Here is a 12,626-nt window from a genome sequence, read left to right on the forward strand (position 1 = left end):
CATAGTTGTTTTAATTTGCATCTCTCTTAGAGCTAGGGATTTTGAACATTTCTTCATGTGCTTGTTAGCCATCTGAATGTCTGTTCATATCCTGTGCCCATTTTCCTACTGGATTATTTACCTTTATCTTGTTGTGGTGAAGACAATAATCCTTAACTTACTCCTCTGCCGCCTCCTCCTCACTGCTGAGTAGTCAGAACTCTCAGGTGACTGTTTTTCCACAGTCAGGTGGTAACTTGCTTGGGAGGAGATTGGCCATCTTTCTTCTGCAGAGTCACTGGAGTATTCTAACCTTTGGGTTAACAGTACAATTCACTATAGATTGTGCACCCTCTTAAAGTAGAAAACAGGAAAAGAATATTATTAATATGTTTTTCTATTGTCAAATATTGGTTCTAAAATTGTTTGCTTTTGTTGCTGTTATATATTATGGAGTCCACTCAACTCATAGTGACCCTATGAACAAAAAATTTGTACATTATCCATCCTGTGCTGTCCTCACTGTCTTTAATATCCTCAAGCTCATTGTTACAGATCCTGTGACAGTCCATGTTTTTAAGGTTTTCCTCTCTTTCTTCTACTTTCCACCTTTCTCCATATGATGTCTTTTTCCAAGGACTGGCCCCTCCCAATATGCCTAAAGAATGTGAGACAAAGTTTCACCATCCTTTCATCTAAGAAGCACCCTGGTTGCTTGCTCTCCAAAATGGACTTATCCTTTTGGTAGTCTGTGGGATATTCTTCTCCAATGGCACAATTCAAAGGCATAGATTAATCTTCTGTCATACTTATTCACTGTCCAACTTTCACATTCATAAGATGATATTGAAAAGACTATGACACCGATCTAATGCACTTTAATCTCTAAACTGACGTGGTTGTTCTTTAGTATTTTGGAGAAGTTCTTAACAATTGATTTTCCCAATGTAGCATGTGTCTTGATTTCTTGATTGCAACTATTATGGGTGTTGACTGTGGAACCAAGTAAAATTAAATAATTGTTGTAAAATGAGCAAGGGATACATGGTGGTGTCTGTAACTGAGCTTTACTAACTTCACAAAGAGAAACTGTCGCTGTCAATGATATCAACAACATCAAGCCAATTATCATGAGGTCAGACATGTCCCCCATGCTCAAGTACCTCTTTCTACTCATTCCAACACCAATCTTACCACTTTACTGTGTCCAAAATCTAATATAAGAGCTCACAGACCACACAGAACCATACTGAAGAAGTCAAGTTTAAATTCAGGTTGGCAGCAGAACACAGTGAGGACAGCTTCCAAAATGTGCTCGCAGGCATTGAGCCTCAAGGCTTTAGGCCAGTGCTACAAAGATCTCATTTATGTTAGTATTTCCTCTTCCTACTGCAGTCGTCCAACAAACTTGGGCAAAAGGCTCTTAGCTCCAGTTCAATAGCATGGCAATCCCAAAGTCTGTTCAATATCATGTCAGGTCTCTGGTTCTTTTCTGTGGCTGAGATGACTATTGCTCATGTAAGTGCTAGTCTGGCTGGCACAAGAGTCCCTTATCTGAAGGACTCGTCATTGCTTGTTCTTTGGTAGTGGTGAAGTTTCTCTTTTTCTGCTGCTGAATCACCTCAACTTCATGGCAAGATTAGCCAATGCCTTTGTGGACTAGATAACATACTCTACTTGTATACTCCTGCTCATCCACCTGGCAATGTAAGTTACTGGATAGAGAAGCCATTTCAGACAACACACCCTTAACAACACAGTTTTCAACTTCATTTCTTTTCACCATCTATCATGATGTGTCTATTGGTTTGGAGGTGAGAATTTTATTTTCTTGATATTGTGATGTAATCCATATTGAAGACTACAGTCCTTGACCTTACACAGCAAATTTTTCAAGTCTTCTTCACTTTTAGTGAGCAAAGTTGTATCATCTGTATACTACAGATTTGTTGATGAGTCCTCCTCCTATCTTGATGTCACAGTATTTTTTAATTATTTGCTCAGCATTCAGATTGAATAATTACAGAGAAAGGGTACAACCCTGACATACATCTTTCCTGATTTTAAACCATGAAGTGCTCCCTTGTTCTGTTCAGACAACGTTTTCCTGGTCACAACATTTTCCTGGTCTATGTATATATTTCATACTAACACAAAGGCTACTTACTCAAAGATAGAAAGGTAAAAAAGAAATTAATAATTACCACATTCTGCAGGGGACTAAATATGGATGACATCTAAATGCAATATATAATAATAAATTGATTACGATAGAAAAAATGTTATTACTGCAAAAACTAAGAACATTGGTATATAGAAAATAGATAAGAAAAGAGTATTGCATTGGTGTTAATTTTTATTGTTTCAGTCACTGTACTGTAGCATTGTAAACGGACTTTCTCATTCTTACAAAGCATGCACTAAAGTATTTTTGAGTAAAAATAATTCAAATAATTCTCTACTCTTGGAAAGGTTTTTATGTGTTTGTGTTTGGAGGAAAATAAAGAGAGATAAACAATACCAAGAGTGACAGAGATTAAAAATAGGATGAAATAGAAATGAATGGCAAATCTTGTGCTATGTTTACAAATTTTTATTAGTTTATAATTGTGTCTAAATTAGAAGAATCTTCGGTAAGGACTTATACTGACAATTCAAAAGTAGGACGTTTAAATTCACCAGCTCCTTTAGGGGAGAATGATGAACAATCCCTGGTGGACAGTCAGCTATGGATTGGTTTGATTCAATGCCAATGAAAGGAAGTGATACTTGTTTGTATGAGGAAATATGGAATGATCCCACACATTGTTCTTCAAAAAATAGGTTTGTTGCAACAAACATTAGTTATGCAATATTTCATTATCTGGTAGTTAGATGAATGTGTATAACATGTAAGGTTAAGATGCCAAGATTTTAAACTTACAAATATGCAATCCAGGGTTCTTTGTAGTGATGTTTATATCAATGGTATTTCTCTCAACATTTTAGTTTCTAAAAATTTACAATATGATACCGTACTTAAAGCATTAGGTATTTTTAGACCTAGAATAATGATGTTTATATTGATACTTAGGAATTTATCTTTCAAATGAATGTAAAATACACAGTTTTTATCTGTTTCAAGGACTCAATATCAAAGCTCAAAGAAAATGTTTCATTATGAAACTTAAAACAAAAAAAAAAGAAAGTCATCTAATCTGGTGTTAAAATATACTATGTCCCTTTAACTTCTGACAAATTGTGAATTAATTTCCAGTTTTTTAGGCGATAGGAGAGACTTTGGGTCATATGGTATTTAGTGGTTTAATTTTTTTTTCCTGTGGTAGATTATTCATCCTTGTTTCCATTTCTGGTTTTAAATGAAACCTCATAGTCCTACTCAGAACATTCACTTTCATATTGTTTTCTGAAACCTGACATTCATAATGAAGGCACAAAATAATTGAGCCAGCATACATATTAAAAAGACATTATATTTTTAATTCCTATTTAGAGATGTTTATAGAAAAATCTGCAATAATTTTATAATTAGTATCAATAATTTGATTTCATAGCCTCATTGGCTAAATCTAAAATAGCATCCAAGCTTAAAATACTTACATCTGGCACTATTTACCATTCTTTCAATATTTCTTTTCCTTTTTTTCTCTTATCCTTGTTCTCTTTTATTTATTTTTCCCCCTCTTAATTGAGCTTTTGAAGAAGTGGAAGCCATTATGGAGGTCACAGCTCGGTCAGTTGGTTTTGCAGAACTGTATGACTGAATCAGAGAACAAATGCTTGGATCAATTTCACAATTAGAGATTTGGTCATCTGATGTCAGAAGCACACCTGTCCAATATGGAGCAATTAAGTCACTGAGAAATGAAACCTATCAGGTTGGGAAATGACAACCTCTTCAAAACATGGTAATGACAACCTCTTCAAAACATGGTACTGGCAAAACTGAACTGCTACATGCAGAAAGCTGAAACAGGACCCACATCTCACACTATACACAAAAATCATATCAAGTGGATAAGAGACCTGAGAGTAAAGGCCCAAACCATAAAGTTCATAAAAGACAAACTGGGATTAAGCTTAGAAGGCCAAGTCTATGGTATAAACAGCCAGAAATGCACAATCTGAAGAGAATAAAGTTAATGAATGTGATCTTCTAAAGATTAAATCCCTGTGTATATCAAAAACGTTTTTCCAACAGGGTGAAAATAAAACCTACCTACTGAGAATAAACATTAGTGTCTCATAAGCAATACTACCTACTGAGAATAAGCAATAGTGTCTCAGACAGAAGTCCCATAAGAAAAGTTTATAGAATACTCCTGGGCTCTGTAAGAAAAAGACTGATAGCCCAATTGCATACTGAGCAAAAGACATGGAAAAATTTTTCACAAAGGAAGATAATTCAAATGGCCAACAGACTCATGGAGAAATGCTCCAAAGCACTGGCAATAAGAGAGATGCAAATCAAAACCACCACAATCATGCAGTAGCAAAATTTAACAAGACAGCAAGTAACAAATGTTCGAGAGGATGTGGAGAAACAGGAACTCTTACCCATTATTGGTGGGATTGTAAAATGGTGTAACCACTCTAGAAGGCAGTTTGGCACTTCCCCAAAAAGCTGAACATAGAAATTCCATGTGACCCCGCTATTCCATTGCTTGGAATATAACCCAAGAAAATGAGAACTGAGGCTAAAATGGAAAGTTGAGCACCACTGTTCATAGCAGCATTATTCACCATCACAAGAACTTATAAACAGCCCTGATATCTCACCACAAACAAATGAACTGAGAAGTTATGGTACATTCATACAACGGAATAGTACACAGCACACAGGAGCAATGATTTTGTTCCTTACTACCTAACTTGGGAAGGACTAGAGAGTATTATGCTGGATGAACTCAGTTCCACAAGAAAAAATATTGTATAAAACCATTATTGAAGAAAGAGTATGAGGATCCAAGGCAGGGGCTTGGGGGGTGGAAATAGAGAGGTGAAGATCAGGGAATAGGGTGTTAAACACAGGGTTGCACAATTTGATGGGTGGGTGAGGTGAAGGAAACGGGAAGGATATTTTGTGGAAAAACAATGTATTCAAATTTGTAAATAAAACAGTATAAAATTTTAAAAAGGACAAAATCAATTATGTGTAGTTACAAATATCCCTTTGGTTTAGAACTAGGAAAATAACACAACAGGCATTCCCCAGGTGAGGAAGAACACCCTCTCCTTGGAAGGAGGTGAATTCCCACTGAATATCCCCGTTTCTGCTGGGGATCTTAGTTCCCATTCCCTAAAGGGAGAACCCCTTAGGTTTCTTAATTGTGTTTTTCAGGGATGGGAATAGAATTGAGAATGCTTTCATGTTGGGGAAATCTATCTGGCTCCATTTTTCTTAACAAAAAAAAATGGAAGGGAATCAAAGATTAGGGGATTCTCAAGGTATTTCTTTTAATGGCTTCTGTCTCTTCATCCATGTAGATGACAAGTTTACGTGAAGAGACAAAGTCTATTGATATCATTTCAATTAGCCTTTCCCAATATAGTTAAACATATGATTATCTTATTCGACTAGATAATACCAGCCTATTCCAACTCATCAGTGGATTTTAGCTGAAGGCAGGGAATACCAGAGGAATGTCTATCTGTGTTTCATTGATTATGCAAAGGCTGTGTGGATCATAACAAACTGTGGCTGACTCTGAGAAGAATGGGAATCCCAGAACACTTGATCATGCTAATGAGAAACCTATACTTGGACCAAGAGGCAATGTCATCAGAACAGAGCAAGGAAACACTGCATGGTTCAAAAATGGGAAGGGTGTATGCCAGGGACGTGTCCTATCTTCATACCTTTTCAATCTATATGCAGAAGAGATTATCCAGGAGGCTGGGCTGTGTGAGAAGAAGTGCGGCATCAGGATTGGTGGACGATTCATCAACAATCTGTGTTATGCCAGATGACACAACCCTGTTTCCTGAAAGAGAAGAGGACCTGAAGCGCTTGGTGCAGAGGGTCAAAGACTGCAGCCTTCAATATGGATTGAGGTTCAATATAAAGAAGACAGATTCTCACTACTGAGCCAATTGGCAGTACAGGATGAATGGTGAAGAAAATGAGATTGTTAACAGCTTTAGTTTGCTTGGCTCCACAGTCAACACTCTTGGCACCAGCAGCCAGGAAATTAAAAGACATATTGCCCTGGGAAAGTCTACTGTCAGGGACCTCTCCAAAGTATTGAGGAGCAATGGTGTCACTCTGGAGACTAAGGTGTGCCCGATACAGGCCATGGTCTTTGCAATCACTTGCTATGAATCAGAGAGCTGGACAATGACTAGGGAGGATAGAAGGAGAATTGATGCCTTTGAGCTATGGTGTTGGAGAAGAGTATTTAATGTACCATGGACTGCTAAGAAAATCAACAGGTTTGTCCTGAAGAGGGTTAAACCAGGCTGCTGAGGCTTCGTCTGACATACTTTGGACATGTTGCAAGGAGGAACCAGTCCTTGGAGAAGGACATCACATCATGCTTGGGAGCATGGAGGGACAGCACAGGAGGAGAAGACCCTCTATGAGGTGGACTGATTCAGTGACTGGGGCAGTGTGTCAGAGACAGTGAGATTGGTACGGGACAGAGCTGGGTTTAGGGTTGTTGTACATAGGGCTGCTATGAGTCACAAGCAACTTCAAGGCACATAACAACAACAACAACAACTAATTTATTTACAAAATTCAAATACAAATTTGAACAAATTCTTTCACTTTCCCTCACTCCCAGTATATCAAATTGTAAAACCAGATGATTAATCCCCCTGGCTCCTGCACATCCAAATCCCTCTGCTTCCAGCCTCTTCCACCCCTCTTGGATACTTATACTCATTTTATAATAATCGTTTTATACAATATTTATCCTTGTGGGACTGAGTTAGTTCACTCAGCATAAAGCTCTCCAGTCTCTCCCAAATTACATAATAATTTACAAAATCATTTCTCCTGAGTGCTGCATAGTACTCCATTGTGTAGATGTACCATAATTTCTCAATCCATTCATTTGTGGTTGGACATTTGGGCTCTTTCCATGTTCTTCCAATGGTGAATAATGCTGCAATGAACACTGGTGTACAAATGTTTGTGCCTCGGTTCTCATTTTCTCAGGGCATATTCCAAGTTATAGAATAGCTGGGTCATAAGAAATTTCTATGTTCAGCTTTTTGAGGAAGCACCAAACTGCCTTCCAGTGTGTTTGTACCATTTTACAATCCCACCAACAATGTGTAAGAATTCTTTTCTCACCACATCCTGTCCTGTGGAGGTAGTGCAACTAGGGTGCTCCTTTGAGGCAAGATGGGTGACATTTCATCTCACATACTTTGGACATGCTGTCAGGAGAGGCCAATCCCTGGGAAAGGACCTCGTGCTCAGAAAAGTGGAAAGTTAAAGGAGAAAACCCCCACAAGATATATTCACACAGTGACTGAAATAAAAGGCTTGATCCCAGAGGACATTAACAGAATGGCACAGGATCAGGCAAGGATTAGATCTGTTGGATCTAGGGTCCCCATGAGTTGAAGACAACAGCACCTAAAACAACAACAACACTGGAAAGTCCCAGGTAATACAACGAAACTGTCACGCTCAGTAAGTAAAACCAGGTAGCTCCATTTCATTTCTGTTGTTTGTTTCTTTGTTGACGCTATATAATTATATAAGGAAACATTCAAATAATACCCAGTTGGAGGCAATGGAGATGAAAGAGAAAATTCAAGATGATTTGAAGGAATTGGCATAAGAACCCCAAGGCCCCAGGAATTGATGGAACACTAATTGGGATATTTCAACAAACAGATTTCCTGGACATGCTCACTAAGTTACACCAAGAAATTTAGAGGACAGCTACCTGGACAACTGACTGGAAGAAAGCCATATTTATTCCCACACTAAAAAAATGTGATCCAACAGAGTATGAAAATGATCAAACAGTATCATTTTTATCACAGGCATGAAAATGCTGGGGATCCAAAAATGGCTGGAACAGGACATAGACAGAGAACTGCCAGAAATATAAGCTGGGTTTAGAAGAGGCCATGGCACCAGTGACATCATAACCAAAGTCAGATTAATTTTGGCTGTAAGCAGAGAGTCCCAGAGGAATGTCAATCTGTATTTCATTCACTATGCAGAGGCATTTGACTGTGTGGATTACAACAAATTATAACTAACCTTAAGAAGAACGGAAAACCCACAACATCTGATTGTGCTCATGCAAAGAGCAAGGAAACACTGCATGGCTCAAACTCAGAAAAGGAGTGTGTCATACCTTTTCAATCTATATGCAGAATAAATCATTCATGAATCTGGGCTTTATGGAGCGGAATGTGACTTTAGGATTGGAGGAGAACTAATCAACAACCCGTGTTATAACTTTGCTTGCTGAAACTGAGGAAGACCTGAAGTGTTTGCTGCAGAAGGTCAAAGACTGCAGTCTTCAATATGGATAACAGCTCATCATCAAGAAAACAAAGATTCTTACTATGCGGCCAGTTGGCAGCACCATGATAGATGGGAAGAGATTGAGATTGCTAACAGTTTCAGATTGCTCAGCTCCACAATCAACACTCTTGGCATCAGCAGTCAGGAAATCAAAAGAATTGCATTGGGAAAGTCAGCTGTCAGGGATCTCTCCAGAGTGCTAGAGGGCAACAATGTCAGTCTAGAGACTTAAGTGTGCCCGGCCTAGGCCATGATCTTTACAATAACTTATTTATGGATCAGAAAGCTGGACAATGAATAGTGATGATAGAAGAAAAAAATCAATGACTTTGAATTGTGGTGCTGGAGAAGAGTATTGAACATACCAAGGACTGACAAGAGAACAGACATGTCTGTCCTGGAGAGGGTGAAAACCAAATTACTTCTTCAAAGCAAGGACTGTGAAGCTCTGCCTGATATACTTTGGGCAATTGGCTTCCAAGGCTATAATGTTTGTATAAGCAGACTGCCATACAGAGCAGCTAGTGGGCATAACCTCCAATCTTTAAGAAAGAGTCTAACCACTTACCCAGAGCTTCACCAGAACTCCTTTATCATCCTTACAGATAAAGGTTGTGGACAGTCACACATCCCACCAAAGGATTCTTATCACTTCCAACAAATATCAGGAAGCAGAGGGCAGTAATCACTGAGCTTCCAAACCAAAAGTAGGCTCATTCTTATCACCGAGCCCTCCAAAGATCTCTGGTTAGATTACTGATAAATTTAGGGCCAAGGCAAGGATGTGTCTTTTTCAAGATTAGTGTAAGAACAATCCTAACTGTTCTATGCTAATAAATATGCATATGTGTTTAATCTTTCTATAATAAACTTTTTTTCTAAAATACCCAACAATTTTTAATCAAAAAATGTTTAGACACATTTTGAAGGAATCTTAGGGAAAATCCAGAGGCAAATTCAACTTATTCCAAGAAAGGAACAGGAAATCAAATCACTGACCAAACATACTGGCTGTATGTGTTTGGTTAATTTGTGGCATAGGAATGATTCCTAAGCATTGATGCTAAGTCTTCTATCTGATCTTCTTGTATTTGTTGTTAAAATTAATTTTTCCCTGAAATCCCCATTGTGTTTTATATGTCTCAATATAAATCCTTTTCATAATTGTACGGAGTATATAGTTGAAGCATGAATAATTCTCACAACTCCAAAATTGGAAGAATTATTTACTGGTAAAATTATAGGACAATAAAAGAGCAATAAATGGTATGCTATCACTTGTAGATCCTTCTGTAGTTAAGCTTGTTTTCATTATCTATACAAATATTATTTCACCTTTTCTGTAAAACAGTAGTGATATGTCTAATCACAACGTCACCCTCCAAAAAGTTGACTTCAGTATGTATCAGGGTCACTATGAGTCAGAATTGACTCATTGACTGACAGTGCTGTTTTGGTTTCTTGATCAATGTATACATTTATGTAACATTGCTTCCCTTTGATCCCTAGTACTAGCTGGTTTTACACCTTTTCTGAGTGATGTTGTGACCAGCCCTGGGTCATTCAAAGCCATTATTCTTACAAGACTCCTTTGGTTTAAAGAAGCAAAATCCCACTCAGATAGATGAAAGGGAAGTCAATTAAAGAATATAAAACCATCCCAGAATAGCTGGACAGAAAATGAAGTGTAACTATGTCTTTTGTGATTTGTAATTAGAAGATGAGAAACCAAGATTACTGAGGTTTTCAAGAACTGCCTGGGAGCTTTTGTTTTGTTTTTCTGTAGGTATATGCTTATTCTCTCTTCCAGTCAGTTGGCCAAGTGGTTGTTTTCCAGATTTCTTGGCACAACTTGGTGAGCATGTAAAGGGCACCAGCTATTTGCAGAAATATGTCAACTGGTAAACCATCTATTTTGGGGGCCTTATTTTTTTGCTATTTCCTTCAAAGCAGCTTGAACTTCTTGAACTTCTACCTTCATAGGCTCTTGCTCATATGTTGTTTCATTAAATTCTTCTGTCTGCCAATTCCTTTCAATACAGTGACTCAGTATATTCTTTCCATCTTCTTTTAATACTTCCTGGATCATTTAATATCCTACCTAAAGGGTTACCCAACAGAGTGTGGAAACTATAGAACAATATCATTGATTTTGCGTGCAAGCAAGATTCTACTGAAGATTATCCAAAAATGACTGGAGCAGCACATCAGCATAGAACAGCCAGAAGTCCAGGCTGGGTTTAGAAGGGGTCATGGTACAGGGATATTGTAGCTAATGTTAGATGGATCTTAGCTGAAAGTAGGGAGCACCAGAGGAATGTCTGTGTTTCATTGATTATGCAAAGGCATTTGACTGTGTGGATCATAACAAGCTATGGCTGACTCTGAGAAGAATGGGTTACCAGAACACTTGATTGTGCTAATGTGAAAGCTATACTTGGACCAAAAGGCAGTTGTCCGAACAGAGCAAGGAAACACTGCATGGTTTCTATGAAGAGGATCAGAAAGGCAAACATCAGGCAAAAGAGCCCCAAGGCCTCTGAGAGGACAGAGCCCAGAATGACGTAGGAAAAGAACTGCTGCTTCAGAGAATTCCTGGCGTTATCAATGATGAGGCTCCTAAACACAGCCCCAATACCAGCTCCACCACCAGCCATTCCAGCTGTGGCAGCCCCAGCCCCAATAAACATGGCTGCTGTTTCGGTATCTCTTGAGATGGTGCTGGTTTGGAAGCTGTGACTAGAAGTAAACGAAACCAAGGAATGTGGGTCTGTCAAGCACCTGAAGTTCTCACCTGTCAGTATCTCTGGTTTCAGCGCCACTGTAGACAATGGATGGCTCAGCAGCTGAGAGGTGCTCCTGACCATGGAAGGTGGGGAGATAAACTTGGTGCACGTGTACATTTTCAGGGGATGAGGGGCTGTGGCAGGAAAGCTGCTCCTAGTGCAGAGAAGACGGAGAGGAGCTCTCTAGAACTTCTTATATATAATAGAAAAGCTAGTCAAACCATCTCATTGATGTTAAAGGCCTCAAACCTGTTCCTGAGATGGTTCTGAAATTCGAGTGGGACAGACTTAAGGTCAAATTTTTGTTCCTGTGGATTTGATTTTATTTTCTTCAACTTCAGCTTAAACTTGCATATGAGTAGTTGGTCTGTTCCACAATCAGCACCTGGCCTGGTTTTTACAGCTGATATTGAGCTTCTCTAGCGATTCTTTCCACAGATGTCATTGATTTGCTTTCCATGCATACCATCAGGTGAAATCCATGTGTATAGCCTGCCTTTGAGTTTCTTATAAAAGGTATTTGCAATGAAAAAAATCATTGAATGTGCAGAATTCTATCATTCTATCTCTAGCCTCATTTCTATCACCAAGTCCATGATTTCCAACTACTGATCCTTTTAGCTGTTCCCAACGTTTGCCTTTGGGTCACCCATTTTTATCAATACATCTTGATTACATGTTCGATTGATTTCTGACTGCAAAAGTTGGTAGAAATTTACTATTTTCTTTGGCTCTAGTTGTGGATGTATATGTTTGAATGATAGTGGTATTCACTGGACTTCCTTGTATTCATATGCATATTATCCTGTCACTCATCACATTGTATTTCATGATGGATCTAGAAATGACTTTTTAATTATGAAAGCTACCCCATTTTTTCCTCATCTTTTCATCCCAAGCATATTAGATCATAAGATGATCTGATTTAAAATGTCCCATGCCAAGCCATCTCACATCACCAATACCTAGTTACCTAGTATGTCAATATTTATGTGTTCCATTTCTTTCTTAATGTCGATTTTGCTACATTCATGCTTTTCACATTCCGCATTCCAATCACTAGTGTCTGCTTATAGCTGTTCCTCTTTCTTTGTGTTTCCATATCTGAGATCTCAGTCTCAATTGCCATGTCTGCTAGTTTAAGTGTGTTCTATGGTACATAGGGTTTTCAAAGGCCTGTTATTTCAGAAGTGGATGGCCAATTGCGATTCCTAGTCTGTCTTAATTATTTTTTTTATAATAATAGTATCTGACAGACAAGCCTTTTACAAAAAGGAGCAGATGAAAGACATTTACTCAATAGAAAAATGACGGCTAGATTCAGTGTTGCTACCCACCTTTGCCATGTGTGTCTTGACTCACCC

At 38.3% G+C, this 12,626-nt stretch overlaps 1 protein-coding gene across 1 annotated transcript; it reads right to left on the reverse strand.

Moving 5' to 3' along the window:
* Positions 1–5,411: 5,411 nt before the first annotated feature.
* On the reverse strand, positions 5,412–11,436 carry LOC102857050 (ATP synthase F(0) complex subunit C2, mitochondrial-like). Its single transcript, XM_006880383.1, has 2 exons — positions 10,955–11,436; positions 5,412–5,517 (listed from the first exon to the last, which is right to left on the reverse strand). Exons 1-2 carry the CDS (start codon positions 11,377–11,379, stop codon positions 5,412–5,414), a joined length of 531 nt encoding a protein of 176 aa, XP_006880445.1. The 5' UTR covers positions 11,380–11,436.
* Between the last annotated feature and the right edge of the window lie 1,190 nt (positions 11,437–12,626).

Source organism: Elephantulus edwardii, unplaced genomic scaffold, assembly GCF_000299155.1.
Source record: "Elephantulus edwardii isolate Elephantulus edwardi_28Jun2011 unplaced genomic scaffold, EleEdw1.0 scaffold00007, whole genome shotgun sequence".
Taxonomy (NCBI): Eukaryota; Metazoa; Chordata; class Mammalia; order Macroscelidea; family Macroscelididae; genus Elephantulus; species Elephantulus edwardii.